Source organism: Periophthalmus magnuspinnatus, chromosome 8 (genome assembly GCF_009829125.3).
Source record: "Periophthalmus magnuspinnatus isolate fPerMag1 chromosome 8, fPerMag1.2.pri, whole genome shotgun sequence".
In the NCBI taxonomy this organism is placed as follows: Eukaryota; Metazoa; Chordata; class Actinopteri; order Gobiiformes; family Gobiidae; genus Periophthalmus; species Periophthalmus magnuspinnatus.
In genome coordinates this window covers 28,069,400-28,089,935 of record NC_047133.1, presented here as the reverse complement: position 1 = coordinate 28,089,935, position 20,536 = coordinate 28,069,400, and the positions used below count along the sequence as shown (strand labels likewise).

The window sequence follows — 20,536 nt, the reverse complement described above, 5'->3', positions numbered from 1 at the left end:
TAATTTGAGGATTTTTATATAGCAGATGTTTTCCCATCGATTTGGTTGGTTTTGAAATGCATAACAAATTAGTAGTAGACCTATCTAAACAAAAAAGTTGTAAGAATGGGCGTTTTTGGTGGACGGATGGCAGCCAATCACACATGATACTCCTCAGAATGGGCGGGGTTTCTGGGGCGTTTACGACTTTCCCGTCGCTCTGTTAAACACGAACCGGCCGGTTTTTAGTCCGAACCTTTCTCCTTCGCATCATATTAGCCTTTTTCTGCTCTGAAGGTCTTTTAAGAAAACAACCAAAACATTTAACCTGTTTTTACCGGAACAATGTCTCTTGAAAATGAAGTTAGTGGACATCTTACATGTCAGCGGCTTTTGCTCCAGCTTATTTTTTGGGGAATTTAGAACCACCTGCTTTCAAAGTAAGAACACTTTTGTAAGAAGACCATTAGCGACAGGCCTACTGTCTCCAGCAGATGTTATTGCTTTGTCCGGAATGTTCCACGGTGCGATTTTAAACGTGTCCATGGAAACAAACAGGTGACTCCACCAGGCCAAGAAACAGGTCCACTTAGTTTTTTTTCTTTATTTTTTTTGGCAAAAGATACAAGTGTGTGCAAGATAAACAAAACATGGTTTGTTCATATCAGGATAAGTTACCTGAGCCAAAACCATACGCTTTGACAAATGTAGAAGAGGCAACCTAGTTAGGCAAAATTTGAGTTTGAAGTAGGCCTACACATGATGGCCTGTTGAGACTTTTCTTTTGTAGGCAATATATGTTACAGTTTTTGGCCATTGGCCTCGTACGAAACTCATGCAGCATCACTTTCCTAATCTGTAGCAGGACATATGTGATTAAAGGAGTGACTGACTCACAAATGGATAACGTCCTGTTGATCAGGTGACCAGCAAGTTTAGCCCCACAAAGCCTTTGCAGAGTTACACATTTAAAAACATTCTTCATCAGGGCTTGGTGCATGCTGCCAGCTTTTGACATTTTTATACTTTTTTTTTTTTTTTTTTTTTTTTTCAATGTGTTATAGGATTTTCCATTTGATGCCTTAAAAGTGACAAGATTTTATACTGAAGACTTTTGGAACTATGGAATTTGCATTGGTAAGTTTGACTTTCACTCTTTAGCCTGTCATAAATCTTGGTTGCAGTAAATATAGGTTATGGTGTTCTCTTGAATAGATAACACCAGTCTGAAGTTGCACTATAACTGCTAGGCTTACCTGTAATAGGCATGAAAAGGAGGAGGCTAAAACAGGTTATCAAAGACTGAAAGTCAATGTATAACTGGGCTGTTAATTATATAGCTGACTTATGTAATGCAGTATTGTAAGAAACCTGAACACCTAGCTCTCAAAGACACAATGACTTTTAATTTTATTCAATAGCAATACCCCATGTAAACTCAAAATAAAGTGCATCACTATACCAACAATTATAACTGTTGGAATATATTACTTTTGTCCTTGAGTTTTTTTTAGTTTTTTTTTTACTAACTGCAGTTAACTTTTCGGTATTCCTAATGTCTGTGTGCAGGCTCATCCCGCTCTCAAAGCCTTCATGTGTGGCTCTCTTAGTGGCACGTGCTCCACACTTCTGTTCCAGCCCCTGGACCTGTTGAAGACCCGCCTGCAGACCTTACAGACTGGTGTGCAACCAGGGTCAGTCTGCACGTCCTCATCTCACACTCGCAACAGATACACTCCAGACTGGCGTCAATGTGGGCCCAGTGAAGTCAATGAAATGTCAATGTCAGTGAGCTGCAGATTGAATCAATTTAATTGATTGTGTTTGTCCTGCAGCGCATCCAGAGTTGGCATGGTGACGGTGTTTTTAAATGTTGTCCGCACAGAAAAGCTCCTTGGACTATGGAAAGGGATTTCCCCAGTGAGTGTATTTTAACAGGGTTTTACAATGCATACAAAATGACCTGGATAAATAGAAGTTGGTACAGTTATTGTTCTTTAAGCCAAGAATGCTGCAATTTCTTAGAACATGACAAAGTGCATAACAACACAGATAAAAGAAAATATGTGCCAAGGAAGAAATTGATGACTGCAACAAACAATTTGTATTGTATTATTTTTATGTATATATTTTGTTAAACCACTGTAACTTTAATTAATGTTTTATTTTTGCAGTCATTCGTGCGGACCATCCCAGGTGTGGGCATTTACTTCAGTACATATTTCACCTTGAAGCAGCATTTTGTCCAGGAGAAGAGCCCTGGGGCCATGGAGGCGATGCTGCTGGGAGGAGGGGCTCGCACTGTGGCTGGGGTCATCATGTTGCCTGTTACCGTCATCAAGACACGATTCGAAGTAAGAAAAAGTATTCATTAAAACTGTGCTTTTGGTCAGTGTCTAAGGCTGTTGTCAATGTTGTAGTGTGGCAGGTACAGCTATGGCAGTGTAGCAGGTGCCCTCCAAAGTGTGTGTCGGACAGAGGGTCCAGGGGCTCTCTTCTCTGGACTATGGGCCACACTCCTCAGAGATGTCCCCTTCTCAGGGATCTACGTCATGTTCTACAGCCAGACCAGGGCTGCATTGCCCACAGGTGAGCAGGTCCTGGAGAAGCTAGATATGCAAATGTATGAGTTACATTCAGCACCTAATAATGCCTGTGCACTGGAGAGCCATGTACCACAATGGCATAAGATAATGCTTTTGACACCTCTGCCAGTCTAACCTAAGTCAATATTCATGCCACACTTGTTTTCTGAATTTATATTTGCACAAATATTGACATTCTTTAAAAAAAAAAAAATCTAATTATTTTACACAATTATAAGAACCAAGAACCTGTGAAGCAACAGTTGATGGGAACAACACACATATTAAATCAGCAAAAGTCCCTGTATTCAGGTCTTACCTGCACCTGGTCTTGCAAACATGTGAAGGTGTTTGCTGATTTCACTTAAATCTAGTTTGTTGTTCTTTCAGAAATCAGTATGTCTGTCTCCGCCCCTCTGGCTAACTTCAGCTGTGGTGTTCTGGCTGGTGTGTTGGCCTCTCTGATCACTCAGCCTGCAGATGTGGTCAAAACACATGTGCAAGTCAACCCACAGCTCCGGACACTGCAGGCCATCACTTACATTTATATGGTAACTGATTCTTTTAAACTTAACATTGTGATTCTTAACTAGTGTCCAAATGACAGTAATCATTTTGAAATGTAATTGCCCTTTTGTGTACAGGAACATGGTTTGCAGGGCTTCTTCCGAGGTGCAGTGCCGAGGTTACTCAGGAGGACTATGATGGCGGCCATGGCCTGGACTGTCTATGAGCAAATGATGACACGTGTTGGACTTAAATCCTGAGGATGAGCTGTCAAGAAATCACAGCAGAAGTCAAGTCACTGAAAGAAATCTGACCAAACATGATGATCAATACCATGAACTGCACTGTACTGTTACAGGGAGTGAGGCCTTTCGGATCAAGAGTAAAGTTTTAGAATTGTCTCTAAACGTTTATGAACAGCTTGCCGTGACTCAAACATATTTTGTAACTTATGAAAACTGCCCAATGCTATTCTACTTATTTAAGTTGTCTGGCCTGCAGACATGTGGGTACATTCAGCATATATTAGGCCTACCTGTTGGGTCAATAGTGGGAACTTGCGTGAAATTGCCTTTTGGTCAAAATTCATTGTAAATGACTTCCATGGATATGAACCACATTTCACATTGCATTTTAACTCATGTATTATCCCTTTTGACAAACTTTTTGAGTGTCATTTTATGTTTTTAGTTTTTGTTGTTCATTTGTCCACTATTGAAAGTATTTTTTATGTTGCTCTGTTGTTTCTATGATGTTTATTTAAATAAAGAGTAAATACTAACATATAATTTGTTCTCCTTTTTGTGCATAACAATAAATGATTGAAAGTTATATAGGTTATGGCTGTGCCATATTTCTCTTTTCTCAACTCCTTTTCCTTGATTCCCCTCTTTTATGCAGGAGATGGGTGAGGAAGTCTCAACCAAAGAGGAGACCTTAGGGAGAGGAGGGGAGAGCAGACAAGAGGCAGGAGGAGACACGAGCTGAAGGTCAATGGGACAGTTTTTCCTCAGGTGCTGGATCTGTCCAAAATGACCCCATAGGGAGGATTATACTAAGGATTATTTCAATATTATTATTCTAAGGCTTTTAAGTCAAAGTCAGACCAACGTTTTTATTTTCAAATAAATTTGTTTGAAGATTTTTAAAAATCACTTTTAATGTCAAATTCAGGATTATGCAACATGTCAAACATCCTTGCTGTTGTCCCTGTAGCCTACTTGTGTTGTTGCAACAATACAAACTCCTCACTGTGAGACAAATACAGTTTGATTATTTTAATCTGATGTCTGCCTTCTGAATCCTTGATTATGTGTCTTCTGTGGTTTCCTTGCCTTGCCTCTCAGCTTTGGGAAACCATTTAATATGGCGCTTTTGATTGACAGCTGAAAAATGAAGGCTCGAGGAGAGAAGCAAGCGAGGAAAGAGAATTGAGGCATATGCGAAACTTGACCTAGAAAGGCAACCTGTAGTGGTCATCCAATGAAGTGACCCAGTCCTAGAGCAATCTGACATAACTGACTACAATGGATTTGATTTGTGCTGATTGTGAATGAGTTCCAAATGCAGAAAGTTATCAGAAAGATCAGCACACAAAAGGTAAGAGTGGCGGGACATGACATTAGAGAACAAGGGAGAACAATCATAAAAAGCTGACTTAACTTGGTGAAAATAAAGTGACGTAGTAATTAAATTTTCACTGTGAAGACATAGACAGTCTATGGTAGAAGGATATTGTGATATTATGAAGATGGGCTATACAGCCGACAGCAGCAACAAAGCTTTTTTACTTCTCTTGAATAATTCTAACACATATTTGTAAAATTAGCAGATGGATCATCAGTGAGTAATATAAAAACAACATTAATCGGAAGAGCAATACACCTCTAATCAGTGACTTGCGTCGATGTTGGGATCCACTTGACAATAATTCCTGCTCCTTTACTGCTTTGCTTTCCCAGAAATCTGCAAAACATGTTATTGCCTAATATCTACCCTAAATTATCCAAATAGGCTAACACCTAAGCCTAATTCGCATGTCATCATGCAATTTCTAAATTAATAGCACCAATTCAATATTACAAACACGCCCCTCCTCTGTATTAACGCTGCGCGTAAGTTGATTTCAAAGCAAATACATTTGACATCTTTGTGTTAGATGTTGTAACGCCTGTGTCCTGAACGTTTTATCTTGGGTAAATATCATTGCAACACAATGAGGACTTTCACCGAGAACTCGGCGTCTGGGGATTTTCTTAATATGGTCTTTCCATCTTCTTTGTCTTAATATGGGATACTCATCCGACCCACACTGCTGCCCTCCCGTAACCTCTCTTCTGGTTACATCTGCCTCGCATGCAGTACAAAGCCGTCCCCTAACGGAGAGACTGTAGTACGACATTTTTTCCTATACATGATGAAAAATGTTATCTGTTAATGATTTTATTTTGGTGTATTGTTTAAAGTGATACACTTTATCATGCTCAGAGAATAAAACTTCACAACAAAAGAATATATAAAGCAACATTTATTTTTGCACTACGTGATGTCATTTTCACAGCACACTGACCAATCAGAGCCTCAGATCTCAGGTATAAATTTGACGTCATTTCCTCTATGCGCCCTCTTTTTCACCGTGTGGTTAGATTTCCATACGGCGTTGTTTCGTGGTGAGTTTTTAAGGCTTTTATTCACGAGTAAACGTTTACAATGCGATGAATTAAAGTGCCATTCAATCATACAGACATTTAACCATACAATATGCCAATTCAAGTACACTGGGATGTCTAATTTTTAGGGATAATAGTTGATACGATGAACATTGCTAATGTAGAGCTAACATGCTAAGTGAAGACACGCGGGCAGAGTATTGTGGCCTGTCTGCCTATGATCGACGCGAACTAATCTTATTATTTTTTTTATTTATTTTTTTTAGATTGGAAGCAAATACTTAGCGCCCTTTTTTAATCAACTATGAATGCAGTGGATAGGCTAGATTCTACAATCTGACTGCTTCTGAACAAAGTTGTCTTTAAGTGTAGAAAAAAATGCAGTTTGTCTAATCCGCCTGAATGGTTCGTTCTACAGCTCTCCCAATAAGTCGTTGCTCAAGGGAAAGCGGTCACGATGTCCGGAGGTCTAGATGTCCTTCAAATGAAGGAGGAAGATGTGCTGAAGTTCCTGGCTGCAGGGACCCATCTGGGAGGTACCAACTTGGACTTCCAAATGGACCAGTATGTCTACAAAAGAAAAAGTGACGGTACGTGGCCAGAATGAGGTACTGATTTTAATGCAGATATAGACTAATGCTGTGGGATGTGACGTTACAGGTGTTTACATCATTAATCTGAAGAAGACCTGGGAAAAGCTTCTGCTGGCTGCCAGAGCCATTGTTGCCATTGAGAACCCAGCAGATGTGTGTGTCATCTCCTCTAGGAACACTGGACAGGTAGGGCCACATATGGGCCAAGCTTATGCACTCTGTTAAAGCCAGACATCATTGTTGGTGTTCTGGTGTCGGAAGTGTGCTAGAGTGAGCTGGCTGGGTGTTTACAAGCACCATGAGGGCTCTTGTCCCATGAGTGGTGCTGTATAAGACATGGCCACATTTTCAGCAAATCTAAAAAAGGGAGTAAAATAAGATTTTTGTTTTTTGTAGAGGGCGGTGCTGAAATTCGCCTCTGCCACTGGCGCTACCACGTTCCACGGTCGCTTCACCCCAGGAACTTTCACCAATCAGATCCAGGCTGCCTTCAGGGAGCCGCGCTTGCTGATTGTGACTGACCCCCGTGCCGACCACCAGCCCCTTACTGAGGCCTCCTATGTGAACATCCCCACCATTGCACTATGCAACACTGATTCGCCCCTGAGATACGTTGACATTGCCATTCCCTGCAACAACAAGGTGAACACTTAAACAAAAAAATCATGCACACAGCAAGAGTCTGCACTGTCCTGTCTGTGCAGGTACAAGATGTGTGCTATAAAAATGCCTCGCCTTGGTCTGCCTTATTTTCTGCCACATGAAAAGAGGGGTTAAATGTGGCTACATATACATACTCGTTCCCTGACAATTGTAACTCAGCCCATGTCTTTGGTTACAGGGTCACCACTCTGTTGGTCTGATGTGGTGGATGCTGGCTAGAGAGGTCCTGAGGATGAGGGGCACAATTTCCAGAGAACACCCATGGGAGGTCATGCCCGATCTGTACTTCTACAGGGATCCTGAGGAGGTATAATAAACAGTATGTTGAGCAGAAATTTGGGTGGTTAACTTGGTTCTGGATGTCTCCCTATTTCAGATTGAGAAGGAGGAACAGGCTGCAGCTGAGAAGGCTGTTGGAAAGGAGGAATTCCAGGGTGAATGGAGTGCTCCTGCTGCGGAGTTTGCTCAGCCTGAAGTGGCTGACTGGTCTGAGGGTGTGGCTGTGCCATCTGTGCCCATTCAGCAGTTCCCTGCTGGTAAGGTCTTAAAATATTTCTATGTCTAGTGAATGTACATTGGCAAGGTTTTTATTTTTTACAATCCTTCATAGCTGCTGCACCTGTCAAGACCGGTGAAGTGTTCTCTGGTGAGTTTTACTGTGTTGCATTTACTGCCTTGTTTGTCTTGAACATGACACTAATTCATACCTGCTCTTGCAGAGGATTGGAGCACTCAGCCTGCCACAGAGGACTGGTCCACTGCCCCTACTGCCCAGGCATCCGACTGGGGCGGAGCCACTTCTGACTGGTCTTAAATTACCAATGACAACAATAAAAGTGTTTTACACCCTGACTTGATTCTGGCTTGTGACTTTTACATGAAGTGTTTTGGGTTTTTTTTTTTACCCAGAAGGTGTGTGTGTATGAAATGTACAAATGAACCATGAACCGGGTCAGTATTGGCAAAAGGTCAGACCAAAATTAATGTGAGTCTGGAGAATGCATGCAGCTTGTGCAACAAATGTTTGTTGAAAAAGTAAAGGCAGTGGACTAATTCTGACTTCAGATGTTATGAAATGGCTCAAAGGGGAGGATTAAATACTTACATGCATTGAAGACATGTGGAGTACATCTCCCGCCTGTAATGAACTACTCCATCCGCTATATTCGCGCGTGTGGGTCAGGTGGGCGTGTTCCTGCGCTGCCATTGGCCAAAGACGGTTCCTTTTCCTCCTCGCCTTCCGCTTTCTTTTCATACGCACACCCAGCCCCTGAATAATGATAATAATGATCAAGATGGCTACTACAGAATCTTCTTTGCGGTAGCTAACCAAATTAATGGAAACACTTCAGAGGGCTAATTTTAATAGTTCAAATCCCTCGTAAGCGGCGGGTTCGCGTCAGGAGTCGACTAAATGGATTAAAACGGGCTTCGGAGGTTTAAAAGTCATTGTGTTGCCTGCAGCACTCATTCTGAGGAAGCTAGCTAGCAGAGCAACGAGCTAGTTGTACTTGTCGACCACCTCTGGTTTGGCTTCCAGAGGACCGTGGTGCTGCCTGTGTTGTGGCCTATAGTTGGTCGGAAAGTGTCAGATGGCAGAGCCGAGGAAAGTGCCCTTTGTCACCATCTCATCTTTCAACGCGGCACCGCCGACCCTGGAGCCCGGCAAAAAGCGCCGCCGCGAAGATGACGGGGCGGACATCACTTTTGGGAAAGATGGAGGTGGAAGTACCGCGGGCAAAGGAGCAGTAGGTGGAGGGACTCTTTTTGGGAGCACTGAAGCAGGCGAAACCGGCGAGAGTAAGCCCACTGTACGCCTCAGCCTTTCTCTCAGCGAGCCGAGTGAACGGGGCTCCGCAGAGTTTAACTACAGCGAGCTGACCAACAACACTCACCCTCAGGTTAGTTCAAAAACTGCCCCATGATGTGTGCAGCAGGGGCCCGACCTGGCACTGCACTGAAGGCACAGACGGATATGGTGATAAGGGAGTAGACAAGCCCCTTTTGTGCAGACTAATACTTGACTAAAAGTAAGTCCATTAGGTGTGCCAAGTTCATTTCGCTTTTATCACTGGAATCCAGCGCAGTATAAACAAAACAACTTAATGAAAATCTCTTCAGTAATTAACAAAACATGGACGGGTCGGTCCACTTAAATAAATCATTTGTGCGTAGGCTGTGTTAATTTGTGAATGAAGCTGAATTTTATTTACTAATGAGTTGCACCAATAATCTTGAGTTCAAGTAAATTAAAGTAAAAGACATGGGCTTAAAAAGCCAAAAACAATGCTCTAATATTTATTGACTCCTTTTCATCATTTCATCACACACAATGAGTTTGCTAATTATAACACATTTTTACTTGTGCAGTGAAAACATATTATTATTTGTAGGTAAAGACAGTTTGCTCAACTGCACCTAAAGGACTGACGCCTCCCCTCGACCCCAGTGACCCTTTTGCTGATGATGAAAAGGAAAGACTTGAAGTGGAGGAGCTGGCCAGGAAGTTTGAGAGCAAATATGCAAGTTTTATTTTGTTTTTTAAATTGTTTTAATTTCTTTTGTGTGCATGACTGCTGTTTTTAATGTTTAACTGATTGTCTTATTTATGCAGGGAGGCGGGGGTGGGGCCAAAAAGAAGAAAAAAGACCGCATGCAAGATCTTATAGATATTGGTTATGGCTACGATGAGACTGACCCATTCATTGACAACTCTGAAGCTGTGAGTAAAGTGTGTGTGTGTGTGTGTGGGGGGGGGGGGTTATGTGTGTGTGTGTGCGCGTGCGTGTCCATGAGTGTATAGACATTGTATTGTATTACATCACTGGTACCATTAAATGTTAAGGATTTTTTGCTTGAGTGAAAGCTGTTTATTGTGAGAAGTTATCTCAATTGCCCTGTTTGACACCATGAGCAATAATTCTGTTTATAATTGACAAAGGCACATATTTGCCACATAGGAGCTGGGCCAAGACTGTCTACTTGCTTTCTTTCATGAAAACATAGGTCTCCATTGAAGGAGGACACAGAATTCAACATATAAGTAGAATATATTTTACTCAATGAGACCTGCTTTGTCGCCACTCCAGATTCTTGCACATTTTTGCCAAATTTACACTTTTAGCTAGTCAATTTTTCAGGCAAATGACAGAGCCATGAACCAGTAGTATGCCTGAGATTTTGACCACGAACTAATGAGCGAGCAGCATCGCACAGCTGTTCACGGACATCACAAACAAACAGCAATTGGAAATCGACTTCAATAATGCAAGTGCTAGAAGATGGCGCACATTTGCAGACAACAAAGCTATAATATTTTGCATCAAAGTAACTCCACAAACATGGGGCTGAAATGACATTATTACAACATGCATCCACACGAGTTACTTATTCCGTTGGTTTCCTTCTTTTATAGAAGCGTTTGCTCTTGGTTATTATGTTAGTAAAGTTGCTGTGAAAGACCGGTACAGTGCATACATTTTATAATAGATCCATGGTAGAGACGTGCAATATGAGTCTCGGAAAAAAACTGACTGATGCAGCAGTTACCCAGCTTTATACCGCGTCCTACGGAACATGTCTTCACTCATGATTGGGAGCATGGCAAAAGTTGAAGAACAGGTGGGCGGGATTTGAGTCAGCACGAGAATATTTCCAGATGCATTATTGGATAGGATACGTCACACGGTGTGATAGCTGTCCACTGTTTAACTTCCAAAAAAGTGTCAGAGAAAAGTTTCCAATCACCAAAAAACATATGAGAAATAAGAGTGGCGACAATTTAATTTAGATTCTATGATAAATGTAGATCATGTCCGCAAAAAACAGGGTCCTCTCTCGGTGGAGATCTATCAACTGCACGAAAAAGACTGTTGGCCCCCGGCTTAATAATAGTAGAACAGAGACTATCGCTTTTCTGTGTTTGGTCAGTATGATGAGCTGGTCCCTGCCTCTCTCACCACTAAACATGGAGGCTTCTACATCAACACAGGAACACTGCAGTTCAGAGCTGCCTCGGACTCAGAAGGAGAGGACACCAGCACAGCTGAAAACCACTTTAAGGTAAAGGCTTTGTCTACTGTATATCTTTTTATTTAATGTGCATCATAAGGTGTCTTTTAAAGAACTCATAGAAAAATGTGGTAAAATATTTTAAATATTTAAAGGCATAAAAGTGATACTTTTTTTTGATGCAGAAAATGAAAGATGGAGAAGAACGGGTAATTAAAAAACGCAGAAAGAAGCAAGATGGTGGTATCCTGGAAGAGAAGAAACCTAAGAAGAATAAAGTACCAAAGTCGGGGTGAGAAACTAATGATTTTTTATTAGTGTTTTGATAGATTGATTTATAGATTTGTGTGTTTATTTTTGGTTTTATCTTTAGACCTGTGCACTACATAATACATAATAAAAACTGACTGCACAAAAGTGTTTTTGTAAACGATGAAAGACACCTGTACTTCCTGTGTGGTTGTTTCTTCTGATCCACACTGTAGATCTAGAACACTTGACAAATCTATTTAAATGCTTTCTTTATTCTTCTCAGACCTCCTTTGTCAAATGACTATCTTTAAAGTCATGTTAGAAACCTGACATTTGTGTTTATCTCCCTTTTAATAGAGTGTCTGCTCTGAATGCTCACCGTCCAGAGAAGAAAAAGAGGAAAAAGTTGATGAAGGACTCCCTGCACTTGGCTAACATGCTACGGCGCTTCAACAGGGAGAAAGAAGAGATGCGCAAGAAGAACCTGGCTGGTGGTCTGCAGCAGAGACCTAACCCTAAACTGCCCAATCCCAACAGCTCGCTGCTCACCAGTCAAGCCAAAACCCCTGGAAACGACTGCAACATGGCCGACCTGACCTCTGACCCTGTGGTGATGTCACTACTTGGGACAGCCAACAATGACATCCTCCAAGATATGATGGGAGACCTGGACTTTGGGATGCTGGACTCCCCTCACAGTCCGGGCCAAGGCGAGAATGGCTCCTTTGGGGCGGGCCAAAAGGGCAGAGTGTCTCAGGGCAGCTCCATGACCCCTCCGCCTCTGCCCGGTGGATTGCCTGCCCCGCTTGCTAAACGCATTGAGGACCTGAGAGTGGTACAAAACAGCTATTTGTTTTCTTCCTGGAATGCTTTATTTTGCTCTTTCTGGTTTAAATCATAGTTTCTATAAAATGCATTTAGTTATTTTAAAGTCATACTAAAAAGGCTCTTCAACTAATCTGTGCAGTTGCACTTAACATTCAACTAGGTTACGTACACGTGCATGTATTAATTTGAGTCTGAATTTTTGCAAATCCAAACCAGTCAAAATAGTATATGTTGCCAGCACGGTGGTGAAAAATTGCCCTTGCACGACATAAGCACAAACTACAAAAATAATGATATTTTAAGCACACTGAAACCTGTTTGTTTTTTTGTTTTTTGTCACAGGCCTCTAGACAATTTGATGAAGAGGGCCGGAAGAAATTTTTCACCTTGGACATGAACAACATTTTGTTAGAGTAAGTTGGCAGTGGCACATGTGTGAGTGTGTGTCTGTACCTGCTGCAGAAGTCATGCTCATGTGCTTCTTTGGGTTTGCCCAGTATTGAGCTGCAGGTCCAAGAGCAGCCCTCAGAGGTGCGTGCAGCTGTCTACTCCCATCTTGAGGCCTTTGTGCCTTGCAATAAAGAAGCCCTGCTCAAACGACTCAAGAAACTGAGCCTTAACATCCAGGTGAGCAAAGGAGCTCTTCATTGTTTTGGGCAGCTAAGTTGCAACTTCACCTGGTTGTGTGCCAGTGCAAATTTGTGCAGGTTGAAATTGAGTCAGGCAGAAAATGGCTAAACGTACACTTTTGTCATTAACATAAAGACCTAAATCACTTTGCAACCATATCTGCATGGCATGTTGTCTGTGGGTTTTGGATAGGAACTGAGTGGTATTGTAAAAAATTCAGACCTGTGTGTTTTTTTGGGGTTTTTTTCTAGTCATGTTTAATCGTGCATCTTTAACACATAAAACACATCTATCTTGCATTTATTCAGTAATGCTAATTGCTAAAAAAGAAAAAAATACTTTGAGACATGCAGTGAAACATTCTAGGCAAAGCAATAATATATCCATGGAAACAGCCGGTGGCGGACCCTCCACCTGGAATGGTGTGCCTTTTAAACTACTAGTGTGCAAGAATGATGTGCTGCTGGTTCCAGGAAATTCTTAAGAGTGCTCACATCAGGAGGGTAGTATAGCTATGCTGACACACTCTTCTCTACGCCCTATTTTCTATATTTACCCGTTTGTGCTGTGTTCTTAGTCCCTCCTGAGTCTTGTCTTGTCTCTTAGGATGACCGACTCCGAACTCCTCTGCTCAAACTCAAACTGGCTGTGTGCAGTGTGATGCCAGAGCAGATTGCGCGCTACAACATGGACTGCATTGCCAAAGTGGCAAAGTAAGGACCACATCAAGTGTCATACAGGTCCCACTGACTGGAACATACAAATTTCAATTAATTATTGCATGCAGTGCATAACACAGCATTACAGAAATGACAGTTTGGTCCAGTTACATTCTTCTAGTCTTTGATACAAAAGACTAACTTTTACAGTTTGCATTTAGGATTTGTACTATAGGTACTATACGCAGGCTAGTTCAATAATGGTGCAAATCCAAATTCTACACAGTGCAAATAAACCACCATAAATAGACAATTTCCAAACGCTGTTTGAAATATTTTACAATTGTACCTTTTCTTGACAAATTGCCAATCTTTCCAGGCAACAGGAGGAGGGGGAGAGAAATGGCTCTGATGACGATGATGAAGAGAAGCCTGGGAAGAGAGTCATGGGTCCACGCAAGAAGTTTGTGTGGGATGATAAGCTCAGGTACAATTTACAAGATGGTCCTAAAGGCTCTCTCTGATTATACTTTAAAGTGATATTGACCATATGCTTATGTGGTCCTCCAGGACGCTGCTATGTAACCTGGTGCGGGTGAAACTCAACTGTTACGAGCTGGAAGGGAAGACCTCTGTGTCTTTGGAGGACTACCTCAAGGGCTTCATGGAGAGTGAGGTGAAGCCTCTGTGGCCCAAAGGCTGGATGCAGGCCAGGTGTATATACGACCTTTGACATGGGTTAATCTTTTATTTTGTATTTATGATGTTTTTTTTGTTGTTGTTTTTTTTGACTGAATGTTTTTGTACAGGATGCTGTTCAAAGAAAGTATTATGGTACATGGTCATCTCACAGGCTATGCGTAAGTTCATAGTCAGTACAGTATAGTAGGGAGCCAATTTTGAGGTATAAAAAAACCAACCGATTTTTCTCTCCGCAGAGCAAAGAAGAAGGTGGTGTCTACTCCCAAGGCCAAGCCTAAGGTTAGTCTCCTGTCCTGTGGGTGCCACAGACTGATTCATTAGCAACCATTTGGCAAACATGTAAACAATTACCTTACAGATATATATATATATATATATATATATATATATATATATATATATATATATATATGACAAACCCTAACACAATTTTCCATATATTTTACCATACAATATTTACCATGTATTAAACTAATTACAATATTTATTCTGTACTTCACTGCTTATCATTTTTCTTGGAAGACTTGATCTTAATTAATATGTGACTCACATTTACAATAATAAGGAGGTGTTTTGGTGAGCCACAGTAACTATTTTATTGATGCATTTGTCATTAGTGTGTGTGTGTGTGTGTGTGTGTGTGTGTGTGTATGTATATGTATATATATATATATATATATATATATATATATATATATATATATATATATATATATATATATATATATATATATATATATATATATATATATATATATATATATATATATATATATATATAATAATGTGTGTGTAGTTTATATAACTTTTTTCTGATTAACACAGGAACCAGCGATATGGACACAGCGAGCTACACCCTCAACAACCTCTACTTCATTACCAGTTGCCAAGAGGCTGCCCCAGTCCCCTGCGGAGCCTATTTGTCTTGACTCTCTAGATGAGGACCTGGCATCCCCTGCTCTGGACTCCATCTCCCAGGCCTTAGCCATCCTGGGCAATGCAGCCAAGGGCCTTGCCCAGGGAGAGAGCCCCCCATCCCCTGAGGCTCCTAAACCCCCCAAACCCCCCGCCAGCCTCCACCCCTCCTCTGTTCTCCAGCAGCACAAGAAGAACTCCGTGAGCAGCACACCTCACTACATGTCTACCTCTACGTCCAGTCCGCTGACCCGGCCTGCCTCGCTCAGTTCCTCCCCTCAGGCCTCAGTACGGGGGCCTGGAGTAGACAATCTAGGGAAAAACTCACCACAGGTTCACAGACAATCGGTGCTGAACTCTCACAGACCTGTGAGTGTGGGAGTGGCCAAAGCCAACATGTCAGCAGCCACACCCCCTAAGCCACGCCCTCCAGCCACAGCCTCCCCCCTGATGGCACCCTCAGGCCTTCTGAAGGGCAGCAGCTCTAAAGAAACTCTCCTCCTCACATCCCCTCAGTCCCGTCCACACATTCTCCAGTCTCCCCCTCCACACCTTACACCCAAACCCTATAACCCTCCTCGACTCCCCCACACGGCTTCCCCGTCTCAACCGCAGTCCAAATTCATCACGCCCATGCACGCCACCCTCACCAAACCTACCCACAGTAGCATCGCGCCCATCATCAAGTTATCCCCCCGTGCCCCCAGCCCAGCGGTGAGTGCGTCTTCCTCGCCCGCCCTTCCACAGTCCCCCCGCTCTCAGGCAGCACCCTCCATGCACCAGTACTCCCCCAAAAGCCCCGCCTCCTTCCGCCCACCATTCTCAGGTTCTCCCGGAGCAGCAGGTAAACCGGGCCCAGGCAGTTTTACCGTCCCGGGACAGAAGACCCCCAGCAGCACCACATCAAGCCTTATCAACAGCTTACCTGTGAACAAGCACACAGCCGCCTCCATCACTGCAGCCTCATCCACTCCGAGGCAGAGGCCAGGGACAGGGACCCCTCAAGGAGTCAAGCCGGTCCCATCCACTCCATCATCCACCACCTCACCTCAAATAACACAGGTTTGTAACACAGTCCAATATTGGACATAAAAAGTAAATCTCAATTTGAATTCTTTCTTCAGTTCAACCTCAGAGGAAATGTGTGTCTCTTCAACCTTATAATTGATTAATTTTGTTTTGTTATCAGATGTTTTAGATTTGTAAATATTTCCATACTTAAAAAAAAAAAAAAAATTTTTATTAAATTCTGTATTTCCATACCACACTTACGTTTGTATGTTGTGATTTGTATTTCCAGGTTTCTACGTCAGGTAGCAGCTCTCTGCTGGGCTCATCCCCCTCTCTGCCTTTGGGCTTTGGGATGCTAGGGGGGCTGGTGCCTGTTTCTCTGCCCTTCCAGTTCCCATCTTTGCTCAGCCTCAACTCTCTGGGGACCGCTGGATCCAGTACCACAGCCAGCAGCTCCACAGCCAGTAGCAACGCCCCCTTTTCTACACTGACACAGAGTGAGTGAACTCATATTGACTTATTGGTCGACATATGAGAGACAAAAGCATTATTTCTGGGTCAATATTTATTCTCTGTACAGTTTCTTTGCCCTACTGAGAAATTAGTGGTTATTTTTTGGATGTATGATAACATTTGAGCCATGAAAGGTTAAATTAATAACTTCTACGACACATTACAGGTCCAAATTACTAAAATGCAACTCATGATTCTTTTTTTCCAATATAGATTTAGAATAGTATTTTTGTGGTGTAAATCTGCTCTTGGGTTATTGTGTCATAAATTATTGTCAAATTAGATTCGATATTATTGTTTATCTATATAGTTTTTGTGTGTATATGTATATATGTGCATTTCCATATTGCTTACTACATACTTTGCAATACAGGTTGGAGAATAGTGTAGAAATTCCATTCATGCATCACAGGCTAAAACTACTGCAGGCCAAAGGAGCATAAGAAAAGTTCCTGAAAAAGAAATGCAGAATGGCCTTAGATGATGATGTGATGTAGGTTGTTTAAAAAAAAAAAAAATCAAAAAAGTTGTAGTAATGTTTGTTATGCATCACTGTTTATAATTATAATAATAACAATAGTAATAATATTTAAGCTGAGCGCAAAAGGGATCTGTGTTATCCAGGTGTTTTGTGTAGTTTTGTCGCGTTCTGTTTTTGCTGCATCTTCAGTTGTCTTAAATGTGACCTCCTGTATTGATGTCCATTTTGTTTGCCTACTTCCCCTCTGTTTCCTTCCTAAATGCCTGTGTACCCTCCTGTCCCATCTTCTCAGATGTGTTTAAGAGTCTCCAGTCAGGCTCTCAGACTGCTCTGCCTCCTCACTTGCAGCTCGCTTTCTCAGGTAACTTCTTCCCCTGTCTGCCCCTGTCCCCATCTCCTCTGCTTGTATTGTCACGCATCTGCACTTCTCTACCTTGTAGTTCCACTTGCTGTAGATTGATGTTATTATTGATATTACCAGAGCTCACTCACTTGAGGTTGTTTTTGAGGCCTCAACTTTTTGGTGGCATCCATTGCTGGATGATTTCTAAAGTTCCATGTAATGTGCAAATACTTCTCTTGCAGTGCAAAAAGTCAGTTACTGAAATTAAGTATAGAGTAAAATCAAGTCAGTCACAAAACCAAACCAGTTTTACATTTTTTTTTTTATCTAGCTGTAAATTCTCAGTTTTAAACGACTACTTAGGAATTTAAAACCATCATTTACTCTTTGGCACCGTCAGCCTCTGGATATGTGGTTAAGTCGGAGTCCTCTGATCTAAAACTGGTTGAGTCATCACTCGTCACATGTCTGGTGTTCAAGTCGAATTTCAAGTCCCTGGCATCTTGGTCAGGTCACTCTTGTTAAACATTACTTTTAAACCTGGTTTAGTGAAATTGCATGTTGCCCAGAACTGCCACTGGTGAATAATAAGCAAATGTGCTTTGCAGATGTCACTCAAAGCCAAGCAGATGTGAAGAGGAAGACGTTATGATGCAGCAGGATCAACCATGGTTCAGGGAAATCTGACCCAAAGTACAGGGAACAAGCTTGAGATCAACACCACAAAGAAATGTCACCTCCTTTGTACACAATTTGATCATTTTAAAGACTATTGATATGACATCTGCTAAGTAAAATGACAAGACTTTTAATGTTTACAACAGACCTTTAACACTGTGGACAGTGGAGAGGAATGGGTGAAAAGTTCAGGTGTCGGTTTCTGAATGTCTTCTAATATGGTTGAAAGTGTGCCTTTGTGTGTGTGTCCTTTGATGCATGGTCAGTGTGTGTCTACTTGGTGCTGTTTTATAATGTAATTATTACTGATATCTGTAAAATATCTGTAAACTGCAAATGTGTTGAATTTGAACTTTTTTTAAAAGCTGTACACCTTTTCTTGAATTTGAATTCTTAATGAATTCATAGCTGTATAGAACTTTTAATTAAACTGATCTTTTAATAGTTTGAGTTTGTTTGTATTTATAAATAACAATCTAATATAGGCCCAATTAAACATCTACAAACCAAAATTCATATTGTCATCAAATATATTTTGCCCCAATTTAATGTAGCAAATAGGCATTTTTAGTCTAAACGCACCACAAATTAGTCAAATAAGTAAATCAAGAAACTGGGTTTCAATAGTTTTACTTGTTTCAAAATGCATTGGTGTAGGTATCTCAATTGTGTGGCAGTCATCTTTAAAACGATATTTTTAGATGCTTTAAATGGCAGCCCCAGAATGTGGAACTCTAATTTCAGTGTCAACACAGACATCTCCCTGATAGGTCAGAAAGGTTCTGCATTACAGAAAACTCAGTATAAAATAAAGGCAGTGTGGGTTTAATTTAAATGAGTGGTAAATAAATCTGACACAACTAACCCAGACACTTAAACATAACAGAGCAATATCCTTGACACAAAGAAATAGGCAAATAAAGTCCAAGACAAATTCCCCCCTGATAGCAACCAGGTTTATCTCATCTACTGGACAAAATTATACAAAAACATCTGATCTAAGCAGTTTACAAAAACAATGTGAAGTTGTACGATTTGTACAGAAGGCCCAGACATACAATTCTCCAGTGGAGGTTCACTTTACAAGAGGTCGTGTCTTGTCGTCATCACCACACTGGTGCGCTTTGTACTTTTTCACCTCAGCCATGTACTTTGACCAAGCATCACTCTTGCCTGGCTCCGTCTGTGCAAGACAAAACATTGCTGTAACTCTCCACCAGAACATTATAATGGATTACAAATATACACACAAACCACTTACTTCTGAGTCCTTTTTCTGCTTCTTTGCAACCACGCCGGTTTTTAGGAACACACCACCTCTGCGCTTCCCCACCTGGGTTAAGGCATAGAAGACTGACACCGTTATACGAGCCCTTGCAGATGGATTGCCAATGAAGGAGACTACACCAGAGCAGAAGTTCTATATTCAGTCTTCTGCCACCACCAAAGTAAAAAGTACAAGGTTCAGCCTAACCCGCCAACATTTAGTTTAATGCATGTAAATAGATGTGATAGATGTTCTACTATAATGACTCTGCACCCAAATGTATGCTTGCCTATTACAAATAATGGCTGTTAAGGCACTATACTAATCTTACAACTGCTAAACCCCTTACAAAAGTGGTCACAGCCGATGCCTTCTTTTCCTCTGGCGCCTGTTCGGTACTTGTCCCGACTCCACTTGTTTGCGCTTCTTTTTTTCGCTTCTCCTCTTCCATCTTCTTTTTGAACATCTCCATAAAACTGCCGTCGTTTGCGAACACATTGGCCCCTGTGCCCGAGGCTGGTGTCGGGCTGACCGCAGGAGCGGGACTGGAGGAGGGCGACGTGGGGCTGCCGCAGCTCGAGTCACTGCCGCTGTCGCTTCTTTCATATCTCTCATGTAGGCGTTGGGACTCCATGTTGTAATTATAGTCTCAATATATAATACAAAAATAATATCTACGTGCCCAGACGAATTGCCTCGTTTCCCTTTAACAAAGGGATTTAAAACTACAGGCACCACCCCTAATAGCGCACGTTTACACGGATTTACCCAACATCAAACTGTGTATGTTTTAAAAGGAGCAGAAATCGCCAACTCGGGCCTTGAAAGCGCACAGTCAAAATAATGTTATCTAGGATTTCAAAACACTGTTATCTAGGATTAGTTTAGCTGGTTAGCTCCGCTGCTAATTAAGCTAACGCTTTAGGCGGACGCGCAAATTTTCGACTACTACATAAACAAACGATGTTACAATATAACAGGGACAAAATAAACGAGTTTCGTCTTATTACCACACGTATACAGTCCCAGCAGATAGTAGTTTAGTGAGATGTTTACGGACACGGTCTGCGCATAAGAAGCATTTCTCACTCAGTCCGCCATGTTTACTTTTCATCTCTCACTCGTCACGTCCACTACTTTGTCTTTGGCGCCCTCTGTGGAAATGGAACCGCACCTGAAACTCCGCAGACGAGCTTTCTGAAACATCAGGCAAATGTTGTCTGTATGGTATGGTACATTGACACACTGTC

The 20,536-nt window shown here is 41.7% G+C and overlaps 4 protein-coding genes across 8 annotated transcripts; 3 read left to right on the top strand and 1 right to left on the bottom strand.

Annotated features, from left to right (window-relative positions):
- The first annotated feature begins 1,037 nt into the window (after positions 1-1,037).
- On the top strand, positions 1,038-3,727 carry LOC117375567 (mitochondrial glycine transporter A-like). 3 transcript variants are annotated; one of them, XM_055223841.1, is made up of 8 exons: positions 1,076-1,116; positions 1,195-1,270; positions 1,549-1,673; positions 1,815-1,899; positions 2,154-2,333; positions 2,400-2,568; positions 2,955-3,115; positions 3,209-3,671. In XM_055223841.1, exons 2-8 carry the CDS (start codon positions 1,247-1,249, stop codon positions 3,329-3,331), a joined length of 867 nt encoding a protein of 288 aa, XP_055079816.1. In that variant the 5' UTR covers positions 1,076-1,116; positions 1,195-1,246; the 3' UTR covers positions 3,332-3,671. The 3 variants fall into 3 exon arrangements, with proteins under 3 accessions (XP_033827787.1, XP_055079816.1, XP_055079817.1); XM_033971896.2 differs by lacking the exon at positions 1,195-1,270 and having other exon boundaries at positions 1,038-1,116; positions 3,209-3,727; XM_055223842.1 differs by lacking the exon at positions 1,076-1,116 and having other exon boundaries at positions 1,149-1,270.
- A 1,934-nt stretch (positions 3,728-5,661) lies between these two features.
- rpsa (ribosomal protein SA) lies at positions 5,662-7,848 on the top strand. Of its 2 annotated transcripts, none has more exons than XM_033971895.2 (8): positions 5,662-5,740; positions 6,159-6,330; positions 6,401-6,519; positions 6,730-6,975; positions 7,175-7,303; positions 7,373-7,532; positions 7,607-7,627; positions 7,716-7,848. In XM_033971895.2, the coding sequence occupies exons 2-8, from the start codon at positions 6,198-6,200 to the stop codon at positions 7,808-7,810; spliced, it is 903 nt and encodes a 300-aa protein (XP_033827786.1). In that variant the 5' UTR covers positions 5,662-5,740; positions 6,159-6,197; the 3' UTR covers positions 7,811-7,848. The 2 variants fall into 2 exon arrangements, with proteins under 2 accessions (XP_033827786.1, XP_033827785.1); XM_033971894.2 differs by having other exon boundaries at positions 7,607-7,642.
- Positions 7,849-8,241: 393 nt separating this feature from the next.
- Positions 8,242-18,463, top strand: ubn2b (ubinuclein 2b). 2 transcript variants are annotated; one of them, XM_033971891.2, is made up of 17 exons: positions 8,242-8,897; positions 9,390-9,522; positions 9,615-9,718; positions 10,927-11,058; positions 11,193-11,299; positions 11,617-12,094; positions 12,430-12,500; positions 12,585-12,714; positions 13,324-13,430; positions 13,756-13,863; positions 13,947-14,090; positions 14,186-14,236; positions 14,315-14,357; positions 14,904-16,055; positions 16,294-16,501; positions 17,291-17,359; positions 17,950-18,463. In XM_033971891.2, the coding sequence occupies exons 1-17, from the start codon at positions 8,589-8,591 to the stop codon at positions 17,991-17,993; spliced, it is 3,390 nt and encodes a 1,129-aa protein (XP_033827782.1). In that variant the 5' UTR covers positions 8,242-8,588; the 3' UTR covers positions 17,994-18,463. The 2 variants fall into 2 exon arrangements, with proteins under 2 accessions (XP_033827782.1, XP_055079504.1); XM_055223529.1 differs by lacking the exon at positions 17,291-17,359.
- On the bottom strand, positions 18,444-20,439 carry trir (telomerase RNA component interacting RNase). Its single transcript, XM_033971711.2, has 3 exons — positions 19,636-20,439; positions 19,281-19,352; positions 18,444-19,202 (listed from the first exon to the last, which is right to left on the bottom strand). Exons 1-3 carry the CDS (start codon positions 19,918-19,920, stop codon positions 19,095-19,097), a joined length of 465 nt encoding a protein of 154 aa, XP_033827602.1. The 5' UTR covers positions 19,921-20,439; the 3' UTR covers positions 18,444-19,094.
- Between the last annotated feature and the right edge of the window lie 97 nt (positions 20,440-20,536).